Consider the following 26530-nt stretch of genomic DNA (forward strand, 5'->3'; position numbering starts at 1 on the left):
CGCAGTCGATGGGGAGATTGTCCAGCAACGAGGAGGGGCGGGACATGGTTTAAGCCCACGTATTTTCGCTTTGCGGTTCAGTTCTCAGGTCTTGTTGTTTCGTGCCTCCGTTTGCTGTTCATTAAATATAAATGCGTTGCTTTAAATATGTTTTTGCGGTGCGGCAGCAGGTGCCAGCCACCAGCCACCAGGACAACAATAAATCATTATTGGAGTTTTTAATGCGCTGTAAATTATGCCCAATGTCCGATGCTCCAGTCGAGTAAATCCATTGAGTGACGAGGACGGCGCACAGAATGCGGCCCTACTGCATATATCCCCGCTTCATCGTAATCATTCAGTATTCAGTATTCCATGATTGTGGACGGGCTATAACTTTGTTAAAGGCTGAAGAGATTGCGATTAAAATGGTAATTGGATGGGCCCTCAGATTGATCTCAGTCAGTTTTCAGTTTGATAACTGTATCCGCAGCAGGGTTGCCGCCCACCCAGGAAACAGGGTTGCCCTGGCACTGACATTACACGTCATTGTTTTGACAGTTTTACGTTGAAATTCGATTGATTCTCCGTTTGGTCTGCAAGCGGAAATGGATCCTGTCGTCGTCGAGATCGTTGACGTACCCGACGACCGGTGGTACCTGTGCACCAAGTGCTTTCAACGCTTCCTGTGGGTCGAGCTCTCGTCGCGGCAGCTTAGCTGCCGCCGCTGCCGCCTGGCCGAAAAGGAGTGCGCCATCTGCGACCAATTATTCGAGCCAACGAATGGCCAGCAGCGGTACTGCAAGCGCTGCGACTACTTTCTGATGCGGCACGCCTTCGGAAAGCAGCCGCCACCGACGCGGGAGAAGGCCGCGCTGCTGTTGCAGTTGCAGCTCAAGATTCCCACACTCCCGCTCGGTGACCGAGCGTGTGCTCAAGTGTGCGGCCGGCCTGGGGAAGGATGTGAATTTGAGTGATTGAATAAACCCCCCGATCACGGAATCGGCATTTTGTTTGTCGGTAAGGGGGGGGGGGGGGTTATTTTATTATTATTTTTTTGCAGTTGATTACCTTTGGCAGTCGATACGAGAATGCACTGGAAACACGGCAAAGGGGGAGTGGATCGAGTGGCCTGTGGCTTATGCCGCTGCTGGCATTTAATGGATATTGTTTAAAATGCAATATTTTACAATTAAATGAAGGCATTTGGCCGGCATCCTCCTGGCTGACCGCCGCCTGATCCCCTGCCGGCGACCTCGATTCAACGGAGTCCATGGCCATCCTTTGCCTTGGATATGTTTGTACTTTCAGCCTTTTTCGTGTTAATTATTATTGCAAAAAAAAGGGGAACGCTTAAAGGCCATTTTAATTGTCCTTTACTTTGTGGGGAAAGTGCAGAGGAAAAAGCCGTCTGGCAGGCGTTTAACCTACTCCTGAACCGATTAAAGAGCAGGAGGATTCGAGGAGCCAAGCAGAAGGAGGAATCGGAAGAGCAGAAGGTGGACAACGGTGGAAGGGAATACAAAAATAAGTAATAGATGGGGAGAAGTAAGTACTCCATATATGAGTTCTTGGAGAATGAATCAATGAATGCTGTGCTCTGAAGATCTTCCATCTATCGATCCTCCTGCCTTCCCATCAATTCCTTCATAAACTCCGACGTAAAACAGGAATGAACAAACACATTTGATTTGCCAGCGGAATTTTCCCCGATTCACTCGTTGAAATAACAAATTTTCCAATTTATTTCTTGAGTTATTTTCACGCCAATTTCTTGGCTTTCGCGTCCGCCTTTGCCTTTGCCTCTATCTCCGATTCCGTGTCCGCCTTTGCCTCTGTCTCCGATTCCGTGTCCGCCTTCGCCAGTGCCACTCTTTGGCTTGACATTTGTTTATTTATTTGGTTTCATGTTTTGTCTTTTGCCATTCCTCTTCATTGTTTGGTGCAACTTTGTTCTCTTTCCTCTCTGAGGCGGGATGGGGGCACTCTCCCCCGTGTTGTCCCGGCCATGACGCCATGAATATTCATGGAGCAGCAACAGCAGCTAACTCGGCCTGCATTTACGCAGAACCCTAAGGGAACGAGTCCCCTTGTATCTTCAGGACTTGAGGAATCTCTGGATACTGCAGCGAACAATGGCCTCCCCTTCGTTCTGCTTGGGCCACGACTTTTCCTGCTCCTCCATAAGGATGTTGGCATGGGGCTCTGTTTGTTTCTTACAACAAGATGCTGCTGCTGCTGCAAATTGTTGGGCTGTGCTTGTCGCCAGCAGTAAACATTTTGCGGTTGCATGTGCAACAGTTTCTCCCATCGAACGGGAAATTCAATTAAATGCACTGTGACACTGACCACGACACCATCCCCTGAAGGGACCGCCCCGACGGCTTGTTATCTAATTTCATTATTATTCACTATTATCCGATTTTATTACTTCTATTATTATTAGTATTACCAAGACAAACAACAATGAATCCTTATTTTCACCCATTAAAGTAAGAAATAGGCTAAGAAACCCCAAAACAGTAGGCCTTTTTACTTATTAGAACTAAGAGAACCAACACGTAAGAGAGACGCACACTACGGCCACGCAGCGAAGAGAGACGCACACCACGGCTATACGAAGGAAAAGAGAACCAACACGAAAGAGATACGCTCTCACGCCCACGCAGCCAACGCAAGGAAGAGAACGGCTATACGCAGACGAAAAGAGACAACATGAAAGAGAGCGAAGCGGCAGAGAAGCCGCCGATCGGTTTTACGCCCACGCAGCCGAGGAAAAGAGCCGACGGCGAAGCAGGCAATACACACACGCAGCCATACACCCACGCAGCCGAGGCCGGCAGCCGAAGGCGGCGCAGCAGCGAAGAGGCAGAGAAGCTGCGAAAAAGAAAAGCCGAGGCCTGGCACGGTCTAGGGCGAGCCAAGCTCGGGAGTGATCTCCGAGGGCTGAGCCAGACCGGTTGTGCGGCGGAAGCCAAAATAGATGTGAAAAGTAAGCCGGGACCGCGCCGTGTGAAAAACTAGCCGTGACCGCGCCGTGTACACAATAAGCCGTGTTCGCCCGCACGCGGTGAATAAAACCAGCTGTGACCGCACCCACGCGGTGTGCAAAGGAAGCCACCGAACCCAAAGAAGGGAAACAAGGGTGAGCCACCTCACGTATGTGAGCTCTGGGGGGATAGATCGGTGCAGTAGGCAGGTATAAGCAGAACATTCCCGCAGTTTCTTTACATATCTATGCCCACATGTTGTTTATGATATTTTTTTGGCGCTTATTTTATTTATTTATTTTATTTCCCCGCTGCAGGCGCGGGATTTTAAGTAGGGGGAATGATCCGAAAACAATAAAGACACCAACCTCAACCCACCTGTCTCAGAACATTCTCCCGTAGGAGTCACTCACCCCCTCCCCCTCTCTTCCCTTTTCCCGGGAGGCCCGGCGAAGTGGATGTGAGTCGTGGATCATGTGGCATTCACCAAGCTGGGTTTTCCCTCTCCTATACCTTTCTCCCCTGGGGACCCGGCGATGCTGGATGTGAGTCGTGGATTCACGCGGCATTCGCAAAGCTGGGTTCCCTCTCCTACACCCTCGCCCGGGGGACCCGGCGACGAAGATGTGAGTCGTGGATCATGCGGCATCTGCTAGGCTGGGCTCCCCTCTCCCACACCTTTCCGATCCCTGACCCAAACCCCGTCTCCCGCCACACATGACCCCCAACGCACGTCTCTGCAGCTCCCAAGCACGGCTTCACCCACGCCTCGTGGCCGGGCCAGGCCCGCCCGTCCCACGATCCACCCCACGGGCGCGCTTTCGCCACGAGCGGCTCTCCCCTTAGGTCCTTACACAACAAATTTTGCTGTGGGGAAGGACCGGGCCCTGGACAGACTGAGAAGCTGTACCTCGGCCTGAGAACTTCCTTACAGATGGCGCCCGAGCAGGGACTCACGAGGGGAGAGTCGGTGAGCATAGGGAATAAGTGAAAAGCAGTTAAAAGTGAAAAGGGAACCAAGCAGCAGCCAACAATTAAAAGGCAAGACCTACAAAAGCAAAACAGCAAACGATGCTTAGGAGCCACGGATAAGGAAAAGCAGCAGGAGAAAAGGAAGGAAAACTTAAAATCAGTGATTAGCAGCCAAAAATCAGAGTCCCGGCGAATAGCCAGCACCAATCTTTGATCCCTCGACTTATGTACAGCTGAGGCTGGTTTCTCTAATACCCCCCAAGCAACAGCCGCCGGCACGTGTCCCAGACGCGCCGGCGAAAACCACGCGGAAAAAAAAAAAACTACGCAGCCAGCCACCTACGAGGCAGAAAGAGACGGGGAGATACGCGAAAAACCACGCGGCCAGCCACCTACGGGACAGAAAGAGACGGGGAGAGACGCCGAAGACACAGCACCGAGTGCCGGGAGAAAATGGCCGCGGACGGCGCCTAAAACTTTGGCACGCGACGGCGACAAAGCGGCACCAGCGACAGAGTAGCAAAGCAGCAGCAGCGGCGCAGCGGCAGAGCAGCAAAGCAGCAGCGACAGAGCAACGAGGCAGCGGCAGAGAAGCAGCAGCGACAGAGCAACGTGGCAGCGGCAGAGCGGAGAAGGCGCAGCGACAGAGCAGCGAGGCAGTGACAGAGCAGCGAGGCAGTGACAGAGCAGCTAGACAGTGACAGAGCAGCCAAGCAGTGACAGAGCAGCGAGGCAGTGACAGAGCAGCGAGACAGTGACAGAGCAGCCAAGCAGTGACAGAGCAGCCAAGCAGCGAAGCAGCGGTAGAACAACGGAGCAGCGAGGGACAGCCGGCGATCGCAGAGGAGCAGCTAGATGGCAGAGGAGCCCTCGGCCACAAAGCCATGGCCACGGCCAATATATGGCGGAGCAGGAACACCAGTCAGACAGTTGTTACCGAGCAGTCAGACAGTTGTTACCGAGCAGTCACACAGTTACCACCGAGCAGTCAGACAGTTGTTACCGAGCAGTCAGACAGTCATTACCGAGCAGTCAGACAGTTGTTACCGAGCAGTGAGACAGTCATTACCGAGCAGTCAGACAGAACCTTTCCCTGTACGCCACGTATCCTTCGACAGGATCATCCAACCCAGTGCTGTGTATCCTAGTACAGGATCACCGATCTAGTACCGTGCCGCGTGCCCTTCGAACAGGATCCCTCACCCCAGTGCCGTGTATCCCAGTATAGGATCACCGATCCAGTACCGTGCCGCGTGTCCTTCGAACAGGACTCTCCACCCAGTGCCGCGTATCCTAGTACAGAAGCCCCAGACCCAGTACCGTGCTGATAAGGACTCTTACCGGTGCCCCGATTAGTGTACCAGGATCAGGATGAACATCCGCTGGATAGCGTCCCGCAGGAAGGACGAGCTGCAGAGCCTAGCTAAGGAGTTTGGACTAGGAGAAACTGGGACTGTAGAGGACCTACGGAGCCGGATCACCGCATTCATCGCACGCCCTGGGCACCCCGCAGCCGTGCAGGCAAGGCTGGACGAATTGGCTACGCACTTTGGGAACATACCGAGCCCCAGGGACCACCGGAGTCCAGCCACGTCACCCGGGCCAGAGAGCCGGACGAAGATGGAAGACAGCAAGGAGGGACCAAAACTGCGATTAATTGTACCCGATCAAATGTACACGCGCAGACAAGATTTCCGATCACTCACAGAATTGACCCAGCTCGTCTCGGCCTACGAAACCGCGCGGGACCGAGACGCACTCCGCAGCGTCGGGACCACGCAGAACCATCGACCTCGTGCCGCCTATACCGGCAATGGAACCAACCCACAACGAGGCAACACACACAAGACACCCGGGAAAACCGAGATCGCCAACCGAGGAATCGGCCAGGAGCAAGAGCAGGCGATCGATGTACAACGAGCCTGCCGGAACTGCGGGGAAAACGGCCATTTCAGTGGTGCGTGCAGAAACCGACAGAAGCTGTTCTGTTGGGAATGTGGCCACGGAGGGGTCCGGACCATCAACTGCTGCCGGAAACCAGCGTCGGGAAACGGGTCGGGTCTCCGCCCAACTGGGACATGGACGGAGGTGCGCACCCAGGAACAGGAGAAACCCACCCATTATGCATGACCGGAGGAAGGATCGCATCCCTGGTGGACATCAATGGGAGAGCATTTGCGGCCACCCTCGACACTGGAGCCACACGATCCTTCATCCTTCATCCTTCATCAGCCGCAGACCAACACCCCACAGCCAACCACGAACCATCCAACCGCAGTGACAACAAAGCCCTACCAGACAAGATCAAGCAACAACCCCAGGACTACACCACCACAACAGGACACGAAGAAAGCTACGACGGAAAGAACTGCGACACCGATGGAACCAACCATGGCCAGTTCCCCAGCACGAACCCCGACACCAACAGGACAACGCAACAAAACGAAGACTTGGGCAGAGACAGCTACGGCTCCACTGGATCAATCCAGGGCCAGCTCGTCGAACCAGGAGTCACCAACAGGACACAGCAGGAAACAAAGGACTTGGGCAGAGACAGCTCCGGCTCCACTGGATCAATCCAGGGCCAGCTCGTCGAACCAGGAGTCACCAACAGGACACAGCAGGAAACAAAGGACTTGGGCAGAGACAGCTACGGCTCCACTGGATCAATCCAGGGCCAGCTCGTCGAACCAGGAGTCACCAACAGGAGACAGCAGGAAACAAAGGACTTGGGCAGAGACAGCTACGGCTCCACTGGATCAGTCCAGGGCCAGCTCGTCGAACCAGGAGTCACCAACAGGACACAGCAGGAAGCAAGGGACTTTGGCAGAGACAGCTACGGCTCCACTGGATCAATCTAGGGCCAGCTCGTCGAACCAGGAGTCACCAACAGGACACAGCAGAAAGCAGAAAACTTCGGCAGAGATAGCTTCGGCGCCGCTGGACCAACCCAGGGCCAGCTCATCGAACCGGGAGTCAGCAACAGGACCCAGGAATCACCAGAATACTCCAGCAAAGATAGCTGCGGCCCCGCGGGACCACTCCAGGGCCAGCTCATCGAACCGGGAGTCACCACGGAGTAACCCAGCACGACAGACATCACGCCAGCCACGAACCCCGACACCACAGGACGAGACCAGAGAGACTTCGACGACGGACTACCAACTGGAACCATTAGCCGACGCCGAAATAGCCCGGGAACGAAACCCGTTTCGCCCAGCCGACTCGGATGACTACGAGAACGCGATCTTGGCCGCCATTACCGCCCTGGAACTGGAGGACCTATCGCCGTGGCAGCAAGACCCAGACCCCGAACCACCCCCCACGCCGTGGGCAGGCAAGTTTCTGGAAGAAGAACTGGCGAAATTCGACGGACTAGCTGGAGTCTCCCACATCGCCGAACACACGATAACAATGCGAGACGACAGGCCCGTGAAGCAGCGCTATTTCCCGAACAACCCGGCCATGCAGAAGATCATCAACGCGCAGGTGGGCGAGCTGCTACGGGACGGAAGGATCGAGCCATCCCACAGTCCCCACAGCGCCCCAATCGTCTTGGTAGGAAAGAAGACCGGAGAAATGCGAATGTGCGTGAATTATCGCCAACTAAATGCCCGCTCGGTGCCGGACGCATATCCGCTGCCACGGATTAACCACATTCTCGAGAGACTTCGCCACGCTCGCTACATCTCCACGCTGGACCTCAAAAACGGACACTGGCAGATCCCGGTGGCCGAGGGCAGCAGAGAGGCAACAGCATTTACCGTCCCCGGCAGAGGACTTTTCCAGTGGAAGGTCATGCCTTTCGGCCTGCACTCAGCCCCAGCGACGTTCCAGCGAGCGTTGGACAGCGTCATCGGACCCACCATGGAGCCGTACGCGTTCGCGTATCTCGACGATATCATCGTCATCGGAGCCACGCTAGAAGAACACATCGACCACCTTCGCGAGGTTTTCAGGAGGCTGCGAGAGGCGAACCTCCGACTGAACAGAAACAAGTGTAGTTTATTCAGGAAGAGTTTAGTCTACCTCGGCCATGCCATCAGCGAACAAGGTATCCACACGGACCCAGATAAGGTCAGCGCAGTCCAGAAACTAGCACCGCCCACCACACTGAAAGAACTGCGACGCTGCATCGGGATGGCATCCTGGTACCGACGTTTCGTCCCCAACTTCGCCACGGTGGTCCAGCCCATGACCAACCTGCTCAAAAAGGATCAAAAGTGGGAGTGGACAGACGAACAACATCAGGCGTTCGAGACTCTCAAGGAAAGACTCACGCAAGCACCAGTCCTGGCATGCCCCGACTTCGCCGAGCGATTCGTACTCCAAACGGACGCCAGTTCGTATGGCCTCGGAGCAGTATTGACACAACAGATCGACGGAGCAGAAAGAGTCATCGCCTACGCAAGCCGTCGACTACTCAAGGCAGAGAAAGAGTGCCTTGCCATAGTCTGGGCAATCCGGAAGTTCCGATGCTTTCTGGAAGGATACTTCGATGTAATCACGGATCACCTCGCCTTGAAGTGGTTAAACTCCATCGATAATCCAACGGGACGCATCGCCCGCTGGGCCTTGGAGCTCCAGCAATATCGGTTTGACATCCACTACCGCCGAGGAAGCCAGAACGTTGTGGCTGACGCCCTCTCACGACAACCGGGACCCTTGCCCCTGCCCCTGGCTGCAGAGGCTCCGCAAGCGGATCCAGGAACAGCCGGAAGGACACCCGGAGTTCATCATCGAGAGCGACCAAATATACAAACGAGCCAGCAGCAGAACCAGCGAAGAAGACCCTTTCAAATGGAAACTATGTGTCCACAGGGACCACCGCCGACGCGTGCTGGAAGAGTGCCACGACCATCCGACAGCAGGACACCTCGGAATCAGGAAGACAGCGACACGAATAGCCCAGAGGTACTACTGGCCCGGACTGCACCGAGATATCGCCCGATATATCCAGCAGTGCACCAAGTGCCAGCAGTACAAGGTGAGTCAAACCAAACCAGGAGGGAAGATGCACACCCGCCAAGCCCAAGAACCACTGGACATCGTCTTCGCCGACTTCATTGGACCATTGCCCCTAACCAAACACGGCAATACTATGTTGCTGGTGTTCTTCGACGCCTTCAGCAAGTGGGTGGAGTTGGACCCACTACGCAAGGCCACCACCGCACTACAGGAGACCGCTTTCCGGGAACGGATCCTGAGCCGCTTCGGAACCCCACGGAAATTCGTATGCGACAACGGGACCCAATTCACAAGTCGTTCCTTCCGAAAGTTCTGCAAACTAGCAGGCATGGAATTGGAGTATACGGCGCCCTATACGCCACAACAAAACCCCACGGACGTCGACGCGAATGGAGACCCTCGTGAATGGACGCTCGTGATGCTACGCCAACATCACCTGTCCAAAGCGGCGGACAACTTCGCTGCCAAACTGGCTCCCAAATATGAGGGGCCTTACAAAGTAATTAAATTTATTTCTCCCACCATAGCACGACTCCAGAAGCATCCAGGAAGACAACGACGAACGGCCGGACTAGCCGACCTCAAGGCCTACCACGACAACGAGCACACACTCACCAGCGAAGACAACGAAGACAACGATGACGACGACCCCAGCACCAGGAAAACCGCGAGTTCATGAGGGCCACTTATGGTAGTGCGCTGCCGTAATGTACTCGCCCCGCAAGGGGCAACCGCGTACACACGCAGTAAGATAGCTTAACTCCCCTTAAGGGATTAGAGTAAGAAATAGTCAGAAACTAGAAAATGCACCGATCAGGGAAACCCAGGGCACAGGGCACATCAGTGGCACAGGTCAGGTTTTAACCAAACAATGTTTCTTCCCCCCACCAGATCCGACATGGACAACCCAAGGACGAGCGACGCACAGCCTCTAGAGGCAGAGGATGGCACGGAGGAGCATCCTAGGGGTGCGTCGCCGCCCAGCTCAAGGCAACCACGGTCCACGACCAGCCAACCACAAGCAAGACACCACTCTCCGACCCCGCAAGCAGAACCGGGCAACACCACGCAGCATGGACCATCAACAGGAGCCGTACCACGACCACCCAGGCCACCTAGGCCATCCCGACGTCGGGCCCGCCCCGAAGGCCCACCGTCGCCCCGCCGGGCGACAACCATGACCTGGGCATGGCTCAACGACGTCGTCCATCCGAACACGTCACGAAACAACCTGTCTGGGATCATCACAGTGGAGGCGATGCGGCCATCGGACTCAGACGAGGAGGTCCGGGCAGGCCGGGCCCAGCAGGAGCCACCAAGACGCCCACGCCGCCGCAAGCATCCAGGCCAAGGAACAGGCACCGCCGTCACCCCACGCGCGACTCGAAGACGCGTCGAGGGGCAGAGCAGCTCCCCAGTCGCGCACAAACTGCGGCTGCGGTCCCCACCACCACCGCCCTAGTACCTGTACCGCATGGGAGACCCGCTGACCCCACGGCCGAACTACGACAGCAGCTCCGACGAAGGGTTCACCAGCCCGACGATGGAGGCCGACAAGCACTGGGAGCCGACCTGCCAGGCAAGCACCGATGAAGAGTTCTTGCACGAAAGCGGAAAAGCGGGTGGCCGCCCATGGGTCAAGCACTCCGTCCGGGAGCTAAACCGCCAACTGGAGGCCGAGCGGGCCACGACGGGCCCATACTCGGACGTGAGCGAGTACGAAGATGGGCCGGCCAACTGCCAGAAGAACACTCCAGCCAACATCGCGGTTGACGTGGCACCTTGGACCACCTGGAAGGACGCCGACAGGACCCTGCAACTGCTCCTCGCCCATCCACGGCCCATCACCCCACCCAGGCCCGAGAGGGAGATCATCCCCGCGTCGGACAACGACACAACAAGCGACGACGAGGTACAGCTCCTAGGAGAGGACGACACCACTCCGCTACGGATCAGCGACGGCAGTCTGAGCACGAGCCACCCAGACACGTAACCGGCAATGAGCTGCCCCAACTGCTCCAGGAACTCGGCCTGGGGGATGGACCCGTGTCCCCGATACCCAGGGATGACGGAGACGAGGACGTAGCCTGGATCCTGGGAGGGCAGGAGAACCCAAACGGCCCGATCCCGGACACCAGCTGGGACGACGGGTGGCACGCCAGACTGCAGGAGTGGGACGCGCAGGCGGAGGCGGCAGCCCCGGAAAGAGGGGAGAATCCCGATTTTCAGCCGCTGGACCACGCACCGATGAAGTGGCTATCGCCAGCTCCCACCGACCACAACGCCCCGAACCCGGAACCGACGAGCTGCACGGCCCGAGAGGCCGAACCAGGAAACCCGAGCCAACCAAAGGAGGACAGCGACCTGTCATTGGGCTTGGAAGAGGCAGAGGCGGGCGGACTGCTCACAGCGTTCGAGGAGATGCCCGAGCTAAACGCGCTGCAGGAGGAGCAGGAATGGCCAATCGCCCCAGTCGCCTGGCGGGTAAGCACGCCTGACCGCCGCATCCCGCAAAGCCTGCTGGAAGGCGCCAGCGCTCAGGCAAACGCGGCGCGGCACGGGCGTAGCCGGATCCGCAGCCTAGAACACCACGACGGCCAACGCTTCCGCGTATGCATCAGCGGAAATTTGGTGCGCATTTCACCGCGCCCCACCCCGAAGTAGGAAGGGAGTGTGAAGGCATAAGCCTCCACAACACTGACCACGACACCATCCCCTGAAGGGACCGCCCCGACGGCTTGTTATCTAATTTCATTATTATTCACTATTATCCGATTTTATTACTTCTATTATTATTAGTATTACCAAGACAAACAACAATGAATCCCTATTTTCACCCATTAAAGTAAGAAATGGGCTAAGAAACCCCAAAACAGTAGGCCTTTTTACTTATTAGAACTAAGAGAACCAACACGTAAGAGAGACGCACACTACGGCCACGCAGCGAAGAGAGACTCACACCACGGCTATACGAAGGAAAAGAGAACCAACACGAAAGAGATACGCTCTTACGCCCACGCAGCCAACGCAAGGAAGAGAACGGCTATACGCAGACGAAAAGAGATAACATGAAAGAGAGCGAAGCGGCAGAGAAGCCTCCGATCGGTTTTACGCCCACGCAGCCGAGGAAAAGAGCCGACGGCGAAGCAGGCAATACACACACGCAGCCATACACCCACGCAGCCGAGGCCGGCAGCCGAAGGCGGCGCAGCAGCGAAGCGGCAGAGAAGCTGCGAAAAAGAAAAGCCGAGGCCTGGCACGGTCCAGGGCGAGCCAAGCTCGGGAGTGATCTCCGAGGGCTGAGCCAGACCGGTTGTGCGGCGGAAGCCAAAATAGATGTGAAAAGTAAGCCGGGACCGCGCCGTGTGAAAAACTAGCCGTGACCGCGCCGTGTACACAATAAGCCGTGTTCGCCCGCACGCGGTGAATAAAACCAGCTGTGACCGCACCCACGCGTTGTGCAAAAGAAGCCACCGAACCCAAAGAAGGGAAACAAGGGTGAGCCACCTCACGTATGTGAGCTCTGGGGGGGATAGATCGGTGCAGTAGGCAGGTATAAGCAGAACATTTTATTTATTTTATTTCCCCGCAGGCGCGGGATTTTAAGTAGGGGGAATGATCCGAAAACAATAAAGACACCAACCTCAACCCACCTGTCTCAGAACATTCGCCCGTAGGAGTCACTCACCCCCCTCCCCCTCTCTTCCCTTTTCCCGGGAGGCCCGGCGAAGTGGATGTGAGTCGTGGATCATGCGGCATTCACCAAGCTGGGTTTTCCCTCTCCTATACCTTTCTCCCCTGGGGACCCGGCGATGCTGGATGTGAGTCGTGGATTCACGCGGCATTCGCAAAGCTGGGTTCCCTCTCCTACTCCCTCGCCCGGGGACCCGGCGACGCAGATGTGAGTCGTGGATCATGCGGCATCTGCTAGGCTGGGCTCCCCTCTCACCTTTCCGATCCCTGACCCAAACCCCGTCTCCCGCCACACATGACCCCCAACGCACGTCTCTGCAGCTCCCAAGCACGGCTTCACCCACGCCTCGTGGCCGGGCCAGGCCCGCCCGCCCCACGATCCACCCCACGGGTGCGCTTTCGCCACGAGCGGCTCTCCCCTTAGGTCCTCACACAACAAATTTTGCTGTGGGGAAGGACCGGGCCCTGGACAGACTGAGAAGCTGTACCTCGGCCTGAGAACTTCCTTACAGCACTACGAAAATGTTTTGGGCCACTTGGACTTACCGTTAACTGGTGGATTGATGGACTGCTGCTGACTGTTTAGTGACCGCCAACGAACTGTCGACGGCCTGCACTTGACTTTTGTTCAACCGATTTTCCGGTGGCGATGCTGGCCCTCAGATTGTATTGATTTATTTTTTTTTTTGGGTGGTGGGGAAGGGGGAGCGGCGCTAATTACTCGATCTATGGGGGCTGCCGGGCTGCGGCATGTTGCGGTCGGGATAACAATTCTGAAAGTCGATGCGAGTGGCAATTGTCCGGATTTGACGGCTGCGTTGAGGGAACCTGCCACAAGCCGTGGTCGGGGCGAAAACCAGATGAGTGGTGGGTGGGGCACTTCTCTGAGTCCGAGTGGGGTGTAGGCCACAAAAGAGGAGAAGGAGAACAGCAGAGTGGAAAATATTCTATGGAATAAAAGCCCAAACTAGTGTTCTACGAGCCCATGGGTCCACCCTTCCAACCAAACTGTGTAACTGTTATACTGAGTCCATCCTATACCGTTATAACTGTTATACAATGGAAATGTATCCATCTAAATTGTTATACATAGTAACAGCTATGAGTTGTAACTGTTATACATTTCAATTGCTTTGTGTACACTTGAATCTTTTATACATTTGAGCTGTTATACTGTTATATAACTGTTATACACGCTGTTCGTTGCAACTGTCATACATTTTAACTATTAAGTGTAACTGTTATACATAGTAGCTATGTATTCTAAAGTGTTACTGTTATACAACGTAGCTACAATATACACAGCAATAAAATGTAACTGTTATACAACCTAACTTGTGTACATTGTAACTATTAGAAAGTTATACAATTGTATACACAACTGTATATATAACTGTTATACACAGTAACTGTTATACAACGTATCTTTTATGCCGTGTAACTATTATACTTTGAAACACTCATGCATAACATGTCAAATATACAATTTCTTACACAAATCTCAGCCCTCACCCATAGCATCTTGCCCGCTCCTTTTCCTTCCCTTGGCGATAATCCAATCAATTTGATTACGCTAAATTAATCCCATCATTCACCCTCCCAATCCCCACCCTTCCACAAATTTGTACTACAAAAACGGAAAATCCCACCCACTTGACAGCGCCCACAGTTACAACATTTGGGTTCGATAATAGGGCAAACACACTGGCTGCTAGACGCGCGCCCCTGCCTCCGCTCCTGCCTCCTGCCTCTTGCCACACTTTGATTTTGCATTCAAGCCGGAAAAGGAAGTGCACTGCAGCTGTATAAATTTTACATTTGTTTCCTTTCAATTTAACAATGTGTACTTTTGGTATTGTTTTGCTTTTTAGCGTGTAAAAAAAGTCCCCCCCTCCATCCATCGGTGGGGGGAAACTCTTGTTAGCCGTTTCCGTCCTTTTCATTCGGTCTTTTCTTGGCCATTTCTCTCTTTTTTCATTCGCCTGATTTCGCAATATTTATGATTAGCAATTTATTATTCATAATTTTTCGAGTGGGCAAACAGGGGGAGAAGGAGCGAGCGAGCGCCACCACCCACTGATGGGTTGTAATAATTCTTGTGAAAAGTGGGGTTCCACCGAGGGAGTGGCTCTGCATTTTGCCCAAGCATTAATTTGATTAACAAGAGTCGAATGGTCATGGAAATCCATCAGAGCCCCATGAATGGCCAACATGAGGGACTGTCCTTCTGTGGGGGAGGGGGATTCACCGATTTCAGGGGATTGTCAACTAGTAAGCAAGTCTTGATTTAATTCCAGTTTGGAAACATCTAATGGAGCCGGAGAATGAAGCCATGAAGGTGGAAAAACGGCGACATCTTGAGTCATAGATTCGTGCATATCAATTTATCATAACTTCTGCACTCTCTCTCTCACTTTCTTCCCTCTTCAGTTGGAAGTTTTCTTCCTTTCGGCGGGATCCCAGGAGGGTGCCAAAACTGTCAAATGCAAATGTGTTTCGGCGCAAGGAAATGAATGAAACTGACTGTAAAACTTGTAATGTCTCCTCTTCCAGGCTGAGGTAAGCTCAGTCCTGTCCAGGGGTCTTCCTACAAGAAATTTGTAGTTCGCAGGAACTCCGAAAGGGGGGTCGGCTCCTCTTACTGGGCGGACGTGAGGGTCGAGAAGAAAGGCGCGGAGCGAGGCACACCCGCGTGGGTCAAGAGAGAGGCGGGCGCAGGGCGAGGCACACCTGCGTGGGTCGGGAAAGAGGGGTCACAGGGCGAGTCACACCTGTGTGAGGGGGGGTTTCGAGGATTGATCGGGGGTTAGTGGAGGTGAGTGTGGCTCGCTGGCGAGTAGTTGTTGGTAAGGGTGACCGGGGAGGGGTTTGGATCCCCAAAAATGACTTACACGGGGTTGGTTCTCGTTACAATAATGATTTATTAGCTTGCTGGTTATACAGGTAATTTGTTACATTGAATATTTTTTGTTGTTTCGTCACGTTCCCGGAAGGATTCTTAACTTGTATCTTAGTTGTCACGCGGGACAACGTCTATTCTCGGCCCGGGTCTCCGCGTAAGTGAAGTCTGCTCGGCACTTGCGCGCTCGGAAAAACTTCGCTGGGTCTCCGCGTAATTGAAGTCTGCTCGGCGCTTGCGCGCTCGGGAAAACTTCGCTGCCGCCGATCTCTAACTTATCAGTATCTACGTGTCTTCGTCTTCGTCGGCTTCGGATTGGCTGCCGCTTCGCGGAGCGTCCCGAAGCCGCGAAGGGAAGGGGTGGGGGTTCTTACCGGCTAATTGTCAGTGCTTCGGGAGCTTTTCGTTAGAGGTGGGGGTAATGTGTTGGTATGAGAATGTGGGATTGGCTGTCGTGAAACGGTAGGCGAAACGATATGGGGAATGAGTTTCCTTATTGGTGGTACATTTATCGTATGCATTCTCTGTTCTTAAGGCTAATTAACGATATATTTAAGGGAAACTGGAGATATAAAAAGGGGAAAAATGAGGCGGTGACGATCCCGCGATGTAGCGAATATTGTGAGAGAGAGCAAATACAGCATTTAATGATTGCCACAGGCGTTCCACGTGGGAATGGTCAAGTCGAAAGGATGCACAAGATAGTGGTGCCTATGTTGTCGAAATTGTGTCAGGGTAATTCCGGTAGTTGGTATAAGCATCTAGGAAAAGTACAGCAAATGATCAACAGTGTTGAGCCGCGAAGTACCAAGGTAACACCTTTCAAGGTATTGACTGGGCTAGGAATGGATCCAAAAATAAAAGAAATATTGGAAGAATCACTTATCGAAGAGTTGAACAAGGACCGCGAAAAAATTAGAAAGGAAGTAGTTGAAAACATTACACGGTTACAGCAGGAAAACAAGAAGAGTTTTGACTTAAAAAGGAAACTAGATAGACAGTATGAGGTTAATGAGCTAGTAGCTATCAAGCGTACTCAGTATGGTACTGGATTAAAGCTAAAAGGAAAGTATCTAGGGCCGTATAAGGTGGTTAGGGTAAAGAATCATGGAAGGTACGAAGTCGAGAAGATTTGGGATACTGAGGGTCCCTATAAGACCTCTACAGTTTCAGAATATATGAAACCTTGGCTAGACCCATCCGAGGCGAATGGTCCGTCAGGACAGCCGAATGTAGGAAACGAAGGAAAGAGAGAGACACGAAGCGGTCGTGTTTTCGTCGTGTCGTCGGGATAGAGCAGTAACATACTTGTAAAACTTGGAGCTGTTATAATTTTAAGTCCAACATATTTATCAAATAAATGTTACTCGTTGCCATCAAGCAACTTAAACTACTACATATATACCACTAAACATAACGGTTTTCATTTCTTATGACGGCTACCGCAATTGCGGTGTGGGAGAGTTGAGCTTCGATCCGCCCCACTACAAACACTTATAATCATAAAACCAAACATAATACCACAAATAGGACACCAGCTGATATATTCATTTATGCAGGCTCACCTGATTATGACACCCAACTAAATAAACCGAATAAAATCCATCAATAAAATAAAAACCGCATAGAGTATGAAGTAGATACCCGCTATAAACTATCACCTCTAGTTAAGTCTAAGGTAACAAATCCTTTCAAAAGGACGGGCGAAATTAGACAGGTAGACGAAAAACATTATGAAGAAAAGAATAGGTGTAGGAAAATAACTCATTATAAATCAAAATTCAAGAAAAAGAAGAAATCTAATAGAAGCAAATATAATAATTCCAGAGAAACCGAGGAAGTTAATGGAATCGGCGAACTTCAACACAATTAAAATCCTCATCTTCCTCATAATTACCATCGTAATGGCAAAGGGCCAAAACATAGAAATAAATCCTATAAAATCCCAAAACGGATATATGATATTCAAAACTGGATCGATTAACATACCTATCAATTACGAATACCATTATCTAACTGTTAATGTAACTAAAACCGAAGAACTATACCAAAATTTATTAATGCAAGCCACTAAATTCCAGGACATAATCGAAATAAAATATCTAGTAGACAAATTGCAAAGAGAAATGAACGGGCTAAAAATAACCAAAAGAAATAAAAGAGGCCTAATCAATATAGTAGGAACAGCCTACAAATATCTCTTTGGAACACTAGATCAGGAAGATATAGTCGATTTGGAACAAAAAATAGAAAATTTAGCCAGCCATAGCATTCAAATGAATGAACTAAATTTGGTAATAGATGCAGTTAAAAGCGGAATAAACATTATAAACAAACTAAATGAAGAAAAAGACAGGAATCAACAAATATAAATTTTGATACTCAATCTACAACATTTCACAGAATATATCGAAGATATAGAACTAGGTATGCAATTAACTAGGCTCGGTATATTTAATCCAAAATTATTAAAACAAGACTACCTGGAACAAATAAATTCTGAGAAAATACTAAATATAAAAACCTCCACATGGCTAAAATCCGATACCAACGAAATTCTAATAATTTCCAACATTCAAGTTAACATTACAAAAGTACCAATCTAAAAAATCGTTCCGTATCCAGACGAATTAAATAACATGTTAACAGATATGACATACGACAAGTACTACATAAAAAATGAAGAAGTATTTGTTAAAGAAACTAGATTGAAAACAAATGACAATTGTATAAAAGGAATTTTAATGAAAATTCCCACTAAATGTCCATATTCCAAAACTTTTCAAAACTTTCAAATAAACTTTATTGAACCCAATATACTAATCACATGGAATCTTCCAAAAACAACGCTAAACCAGAATTGTGTAAACCAAGAAATCATAGCGGAAGGAAATACCATTATAAAAATCTACAACTGTTCAATCCAATTAAATGAATTTACAATATCAAACACAATGTTAGACTTTGCCCAGAATGTTTATGTCAACAACAACATAACTAAAATAAAACCACTGTCGTATGTCCAAACTAATGAAATAATTATGCAATACACCAAATATAGTAAGCTATTACAAATAAGTCTACTAATTTCATTTGTCATAATTATATTAGTACTACTAAGTTATGTAGCTGTTAAATTTAAGAAAACTTCTAAAAGAGTCACGGTTAAATGTATTAACCCTATAATAGAAGCAGAAGAGGAACCAACCTCAGCCACCGCACTTGACACCCCGTCACTATACCCGAGGGTAATCGCCTAGGGACAGGCTAATAACAAACGTTGGGGGAGTGACATATCCATAATACCCCACATCCCATACACATTATGTTTATGTACAATTCATCCACCCCATCCACACAAGTAACAGGACCCCACTCAAGAATCAATAACTGTTTCTTCCCATACTCCAAGCTAGGGCCCCCCATAATATAAACAATGGACCACATTGTTTCATCAACATTAGAATCACGCCACTCTCGAGAAATCGATTCTTTAGAATCACGCCACTCATGAGGACCAATCAAAGCTAGACATAAAACCAAGGAGTATCACATTCCTAGCTCCGTCATGTAATGCAACACCGATCGCTAGCAGTGGATGCCTTTCATCAAAGCCGACGCATCCCCAAATATCGATCCAGGCACGTACGCCACCGACACGAAGATGCAGCCGAGGAAAGCAACGCCCGAAGCCAGAGTCGGGAGTTCCAAGAGAAGGGCTCATGGAAACTAGCCAGCAGCAGAGAGATCAGTTCCGTTTGAGACAAGCAGACCCAAAGTCAAGTCGGGGAATTCATTTAAATCTTGTGACATAAAGATATTTAAGTTGTAAAATAAAAGTCTTTTTTAAAAAACTTAAAATCGAATTGCGGATATTTAACTATATATTTTATAGACATTTGCATAACAGACGGAGATGTAGACGACATATAACCGAGGCCCGGTTACAGCCCCCAAAAACTGTCATTGTCAAGGTTTTTACATCCGCTTGCCGCAATCATTGTTGCAACACTGAGAGGCCCAAGGAGCGTGGCAGAACAATTCAATAATATTTATAGCTGGTGGAACGTCCGCGACAACATATGCAAGTGTGGATTCCATTATAATATGCTTGTAAGTAGCGGAATGGAATGGCATGCAGGGTCCTCCCAGCCCTATCGAGAAGGGCAGGGATACGTACGTATGCAAATAAGCCGGTCCTTCGTCCTCCGTTGACACTTTTTCGGCTCGAAAAAAGCCGAATATAAAGATATTTTCGCGAACAGCGCATGGCCAAACATTTAAATGTAATTGCAAATATTTAAATAGTGAAACATTCCAATTGATGGCCATTTTAATCGAATGTTTCGACGGTCTCTTATGGAGGGCTCATAAAAGCTCGTCGGAGACCATTTATTGCCTAATGTGCTATAAAATGCTGGGGATTTACTAAATACCTCCTACCCTTGGTATTCGTTGGAACATCTTAAGGATTAGTAGCTAGTTTTAAGGAGAATTAAAGCCACTAAAGAACTAATGTCCAAAAATAAGACCATACCATACAAAAGAGACCTCAAAAGCTTCCAAAAACCATGTCAACGGAATGAAGGAAGGAACCTTTAAAATGGTGTGAAATTTCCAACTTTGGGTGGCCCCAACTTCAGGCATAGCCACTCTATAGACCCTATAGAGAAGGTCATACATTTCTCTTTGAAATCCTTAAATGGATGGGGCTTCATATGCGTTCGACACAATTTTTGTCTCGTGGAAAAAAAATATTCAAAAGTTTCCACTTTTTATCGCACAGTGTAATATTTATTTATTTATCAGTGTGGGGGTGGGGTGGGGCCTTTAATGATGTTCCCAACCAAAAAAGGACATCGAAAACGAAATTTGGCTCAGATTTACCATCGAAAAACACATCAATCTGTAGGATTTAGTCTTAAAATTACAAAAACATATCAAGCATCTGGTTTAACACATTTGAAGCTAAAATTGCACTCGACGATGCCTGCCATAGACCTGCTGCACGACGAGACCACCATCCCCACCACCGTGGGCTGGGTGTACTCCTCGACGGAGTACTACCGTCGGGAGAGCTCCCTGCTGGCCATCTGGGTGGCGCTCGGAATCGCCGTATTCGTGATTATCTTCTGCCTGTGCCTGCTCCTGTTCATAGTGTGTGGCTGGGGCTGGTGGTGTTGCGCCGATCCCGATGACTGGCACTAGATCCTGCTCCTGCTCGTGCTCCTGCTCTGAAAGGAACTGGAAGAAGGCTGGAAATGCCCCCCCGGGTACACATCTTGCGATCTAACATTCGTTGTATTTTCGAGTAAATATTCTTAAGAGATGAGAGACTTTCGCTGGGCAAGGGGGGAGGGGCGGACGATGTGTTCCTTGAGGGAGAAAAACAAACAAATAAAAATGGTCATGCAATATTAATATTTATGCACAAATATCGACGCCGAATGAAAAAACAACAAACGAGGGCGGCAGCCATTTGTGGGGGGCGGGGATGTGCAGGGGGATGGTGAGGGGGAGGAGTGCTGTATCTAAGTGAAATGCTAAAAGATTGATGACTTTTGGCGCTGGGGTTTGCTCTCATTCTCGCTCACGTTTATCAGAATTTATGGGCGAACGCTGCGTATACGCACTATGTATTTATATTTATGTTTTATGAATCAATACGGAGGCACCAGGAGTAAAGGATGTGCGCACTAAAACAAAAGGATAACAATAACTTTCCGCGCAGGACGATGCGTGACGATGGAGCGTACGGGGATGGGGTGGGGCGTTCCATTGGGGCGGATTATGAGTAAGAGATTTTCGCGTGTGTGTGCTCCGCATGGAACTCGTAAAAATTGCATGAAATTGAACGAAGGAGGAAGGACGAAGGAGGAAGGAGGACGAAGGAACCACCCACCCATCAGGAAAGAGGACGAAGCACCCACCCTCCCATCAGGAAGGAGGATTCTTTTAGGGCGGGATAATCCCAGGGCTCCCAGGCCGGACCTTAGGCCCCCATTTCGTGTGCGCTTTATTTGTTTGGCTTTTACGCCAGAAAATTATACTATTACAGTGTTTTTTATTTGTTTTTTTTTTTTTTTTTTTTTTTTTTTCTCTTCTCCTTTTGATTGCCACTCCCACTCAGCTTTGCACCCTGGCACTTTCGCCACCCCGCTGCAGAGGGGAGTCCTTTTTGGTGGAACAAAACCTTGCACTTTGACATGCAGCCACGTGTGCGATGATGCCGCAAAGTGCATGAGCAAAAGTGTATATGAATGAGTGTGCAAGTGTGTGTGTGTGTGAGTGCGGAGTGAATTGAATGAGCATTCAGTGTTGGGAATTGACTGGCAAACGTGCCTGATAGTTGACAATCGCCAATCAGTGATTTGTGATTGGCCAGAGGTCCTTGTGGAACTGCAGGTACGAACGGAATTGGTACGGTATTCAGCAATCCCAGGGATTAATAAACAGATGAAAAATACCCTCTAGAAGGGGGGGTTTATACGGGTATCATTTAGAAGCTGATTGTTTGCCTCTCCCCCGAGTCTCTCTCCCTCTCTCGCTCTTTGGAGTAATCAGGGCACAAAATACAGTCATTATACTTGAAACCGGCACCCACTCCGCACCCGACCGTGTACAGTAAACACCCCCGAATAATGCAACCACACGTGCGCACACTTGAAAAAAAGGGAATCTCTCTACTCGCATGAATATTTTAAAAACTCGCAACGCATTCAAATTATGATAATGACGAGCAAAGACGAACGAGTGGGTGGGGAGTGGGTGGCTGTGCAGTGGGGGAGCACTAACGAGCGCAGGTACAGTCTGCCGCGACCCAGAGCCCAGGTCGAGCGTTGACCGTCGTCCCACTTCACGCAACGCTTTCGTTAATGCATTTCATTAATTTTTTTATACAATTCGAATGGGGATTGTGTGTGTGTTTTCCTCCATGAGATATTTGTCGAATAAATCAAGTAGAATCCCCAAACCGAGTCACAACCAAATTTCTATCTAGTGCGTATATTGAAAATCCAAAAAAAAATTTGCATATAACAAATCTCGCAGAAGATGGCGCCTGCCGGTACTACTTTCGACACGATTGTGGCCACTGTGGCCGGTGCGACCACGAAGAGATCTGGCGGACGCGGCGTCGGAGCCATGGGCATGATCTTCGTGATCGTCTTGAGCATCTGCCTAGTCTGCATGCTGATCATTTGCCTGCCGATTCTCTGCCTCTGCGGCTGCCTGGGCGGCCTATCCGCCTGCTGCGCCGACTGCGGCGACTGTGGCGACTGCGGCGATCTTGGAGACGATTAAAGATGCAAAAAAAAACAAAACACGGTGTATCTTGTTTAATAAAGAGCTGATGCCTGCCTTTCGGTAACTATTGGGGCGCACGTGGCCCATGAAGTAGATGTGGTTCGCGTCCTTGATGGCGAACACGAACGGGTGATTGGCCCAGAACTGGAGCGGCTCCGTGTACAGTCGCTTGGCGGTCGCCAGCGGCGAATACCCGCTGCCCGATTCGCTCACCTCGATGGAGCTCAGGTGCATAATGGTGCTGATCCTGTGGCTTCTGCCGCGACCCGCGACCATCTGGTGCATGAGGGGGGCGTGGAAGATGGTCCTCACGCCCAGGGGCCGCCGCACGGACTCCAGGGGGAGGCGTGTCTCCACCCAGAACTTGGGGATCCGCACGTGGACGAACCGTTTGCTGAGATTCTGTGTGAGCGGCACGAGGTCCACGTCGCGCAACTGGCTGCTGAGGCTGGCCAGACCCTGTCCGGCCTGGCGGGGCAATATGACGACCATCGAGAGGCGTTCTCCCTCGTAGGGCAGCTCCAGGACGCGGGCGTCCAGGCCGTCGAGGCGCCCGTAGCGCAGGTGCTCGAATGCCTCGAGGGTGTCGACCAGCTGCTGGCCGCCGCCCAAGGGGTGGAAGGGCAGGCGCTTGGTCTGTTTGGGCCTGGCCCACTGGCCGTGGAAGTTGGCGGCATTCGCAATGGCCATCTTGGTGTCTTTGTCCAGGAGGCCCGGTGGCGTGAACTGCCGCACCTTGTCCGTGAAGATGCGCACGAAGGAGTCGATCTCCTCGCCCACGACCTGCGGCTCGCTGAAGTCCACCGTCTTGGCCGGCTGGCCCAGTCGCTCGTCGGAGATGGCCTCCTGGTAGGCGGGCATCAGCTGCACCCTCCGGTTCACGTACAAGCGATTCACCATCTTGATGTTCTCCGTGGCCAGTTCGCCGGGCCGCATCGTGTCCAGCACGCTGGTCAGCTCCGGGCAGCTCTGCATCCCAACGAAGACCAGGCCCAGGGCCAGGTTCGTGGTGGCCGGCGACACCACAAGGTTCCGATGATGGTTACCCCGCGAGGCCTGGCTGTACAGCTGACTGGCAAAGTGATTGGAGTGCACGGACTTCAGGCAAAGGAGCATCCCCAAAGAGGCAGAAACCCATAGCCCACCGAAGCCCAGTGGAACCTTCATCTTTCTGTCGAGAAGTGAGGCAAGTGTTGGACCCAGAACTGTGACGAACGTCAAGCCAATTATCCAGAGTTCCAGTTGATTATCAGATTAGACAGAGTACTCCCTCCTCCCCCCCCCCCCACTCCCACACGACGTGTTCCAAGCTGCACTCAAAAGTGAAGATGCGCACGAAGGAGTCGATCTCCTCGCCCACGACCTGCGGCTCGCTGAAGTCCACCGTCTTGGCCGGCTGGCCCAGTCGCTCGTCGGAGATGGCCTCCTGGTAGGCGGGCATCAGCTGCACCCTCCGGTTCACGTACAAGCGATTCACCATCTTGATGTTCTCCGTGGCCAGTTCGCCGGGCCGCATCGTGTCCAGCACGCTGGTCAGCTCCGGGCAGCTCTGCATCCCAAAGAAGACCAGGCCCAGGGCCAGGTTCGTGGTGGCCGGCGACACCACAAGGTTCCGATGATGGTTACCCCGCGAGGCCTGGCTGTACAGCTGACTGGCAAAGTGATTGGAGTGCACGGACTTCAGGCAAAGGAGCATCCCCAAAGAGGCAGAAACCCATAACCCACCGAAGCCCAGTGGAACCTTCATCTTTCTGTCGAGAAGTGAGGCAAGTGTTGGACCCAGAACTGTGACGAACGTCAAGCCAATTATCCAGAGTTCCAGTTGATTATCAGATTAGACAGAGTACTCCCTCCTCCCCCCCCCCCCCCCACTCCCACACGACGTGTTCCAAGCTGCACTCAAAAGTGAAGATGCGCACGAAGGAGTCGATCTCCTCGCCCACGACCTGCGGCTCGCTGAAGTCCACCGTCTTGGCCGGCTGGCCCAGTCGCTCGTCGGAGATGGCCTCCTGGTAGGCGGGCATCAGCTGCACCCTCCGGTTCACGTACAAGCGATTCACCATCTTGATGTTCTCCGTGGCCAGTTCGCCGGGCCGCATCGTGTCCAGCACGCTGGTCAGCTCCGGGCAGCTCTGCATCCCAAAGAAGACCAGGCCCAGGGCCAGGTTCGTGGTGGCCGGCGACACCACAAGGTTCCGATGATGGTTACCCCGCGAGGCCTGGCTGTACAGCTGACTGGCAAAGTGATTGGAGTGCACGGACTTCAGGCAAAGGAGCATCCCCAAAGAGGCAGAAACCCATAACCCACCGAAGCCCAGTGGAACCTTCATCTTTCTGTCGAGAAGTGAGGCAAGTGTTGGACCCAGAACTGTGACGAACGTCAAGCCAATTATCCAGAGTTCCAGTTGATTATCAGATTAGACAGAGTACTCCCTCCTCCCCCCCCCCCCACTCCCACACGACGTGTTCCAAGCTGCACTCAAAAGTGCACTCAGAACTTTGTCAGCTTTCAGACAGGAAATGCAGTTGGTATCTTTTAGTTTTGTGCTCCTTTTGTGTCTGCCATCCATAAAATGTATCTGTTCTAGTCCTCACATGACTACAAGTCCCCCCCCCCTCGCCACCTCTCTACCCCCCTCTTTGCCACTGGGTTTGTGCTCTGCCATATTCAGTTTCATAATTTGTATCCAAGTTTTGGACGTGGGAGCCGGCATCACAAAGTTTTCATTGCCAAGGTAGGGGGGATTGGAGGGGTGGGGTAAAGTTTCGAGTGCATTAAGGAGCCGAGTTTCGACAGAAATTGCATTTGGTAGATTTCTGTTTTTTGGGGGGTGGCAGAAAGGGAGTTTACAAGGGAAGATTGAGAAGGCAGAGAAACAAAGGAATTTAAAGAATCCCTCAGTATATGGGGGTTTTCCCTCTATTTAAAGCTGTTGATACCTTCCAGGCGGTGGTAGAGACCCCTAGATAGCCCGCCCCCAATGGAAGAACCTTCCCTAAAGATCGATTATCAGCAATCTTCTCCATAAACTTATCAAAAACTTTTTTTTATTAGAAATACCCGCACACGCCGCCTTGGCAAACACGAGTGGGTGTGGTGGAGAGGGGCCCCCCCCTCAGCCCTACAGGCGTCCCAGCCACTGGACAAACTCCCGCAGCTTCTCGAGTCTTCGGAGACGGTGGACGGCCGCAGCGGGCCGCCGGTGGTGTCCGAGTCGAGGTAGTCCCCCACCACGCCGTAGAAGGTGTCGAGCTTCTCCTCGGTCCGGTTGTCGCTCACCGCCGTGAAGGCATCGAAGCTGTCCAGATAGCCCATCAGAATGCTGTTCTGCGAGTTCAGGACGAGCAGATCCTCGACCACATTTTCCACCAGCTCCGTGGCCAGGGCGATGAGCTGATGGCTGATGGAGCAGAGGGTGCGATCGGCCTGGACATAGAGCCGATGGCGATCCTGGTCCCCAGAGCAGACTATCGCACGGGGTATCGGGGTTAAAGATTTTTTAACCAGAAAGATCTTCGACTTACGAAAACCAGCAGGCACACGCCCCAAATACACGAATCCTGACGGCTCTTCATCGTCTTGTCCGCCCGACGGTCGCGTATCTACTGAACGGCGAGAGAGAGCGAGAGAGAGAGAGAGGGAGAGAGCCTCGCGTAGATAGTTTTATCTTTCAGAAATTTCCATTTGGGACTCGCCCCTCGTCGGCCGCTATTTCTGGTACCA

General features: G+C 51.6%; 3 protein-coding genes across 3 annotated transcripts; 2 read left to right on the top strand and 1 right to left on the bottom strand.

Moving 5' to 3' along the window:
• Positions 1-315: 315 nt before the first annotated feature.
• Positions 316-978, top strand: LOC117192262. The gene has a single exon (XM_033396921.1). It carries the CDS (start codon positions 588-590, stop codon positions 954-956), a length of 369 nt encoding a protein of 122 aa, XP_033252812.1. The 5' UTR covers positions 316-587; the 3' UTR covers positions 957-978.
• A 719-nt stretch (positions 979-1697) lies between these two features.
• LOC117193294 (hepatoma-derived growth factor-related protein 2-like) lies at positions 1698-10683 on the top strand. Its single transcript, XM_033398033.1, has 2 exons — positions 1698-3124; positions 9801-10683. Exon 2 carries the CDS (start codon positions 9808-9810, stop codon positions 10369-10371), a length of 564 nt encoding a protein of 187 aa, XP_033253924.1. The 5' UTR covers positions 1698-3124; positions 9801-9807; the 3' UTR covers positions 10372-10683.
• Positions 10684-22506: 11823 nt separating this feature from the next.
• Positions 22507-23997, bottom strand: LOC117194037 (serine protease inhibitor 42Dd-like). Its single transcript, XM_033398678.1, has one exon. The coding sequence runs from the start codon at positions 23971-23973 to the stop codon at positions 22741-22743; it is 1233 nt and encodes a 410-aa protein (XP_033254569.1). The 5' UTR covers positions 23974-23997; the 3' UTR covers positions 22507-22740.
• Positions 23998-26530: the final 2533 nt, after the last annotated feature.

Source organism: Drosophila miranda (assembly GCF_003369915.1).
Source record: "Drosophila miranda strain MSH22 chromosome Y unlocalized genomic scaffold, D.miranda_PacBio2.1 Contig_Y2_pilon, whole genome shotgun sequence".
NCBI lineage: Eukaryota > Metazoa > Arthropoda > Insecta > Diptera > Drosophilidae > Drosophila > Drosophila miranda.

Excerpts from the sequence above, each read along its gene's own strand:
- LOC117192262 (XM_033396921.1), top strand. The coding sequence starts at position 588 with ATGGATCCTGTCGTCGTCGAGATCGTTGACGTACCCGACGACCGGTGG.
- LOC117193294 (XM_033398033.1), top strand. The coding sequence starts at position 9,808 with ATGGACAACCCAAGGACGAGCGACGCACAGCCTCTAGAGGCAGAGGAT.
- LOC117194037 (XM_033398678.1), bottom strand. The coding sequence starts at position 23,973 with ATGAAGGTTCCACTGGGCTTCGGTGGGCTATGGGTTTCTGCCTCTTTG.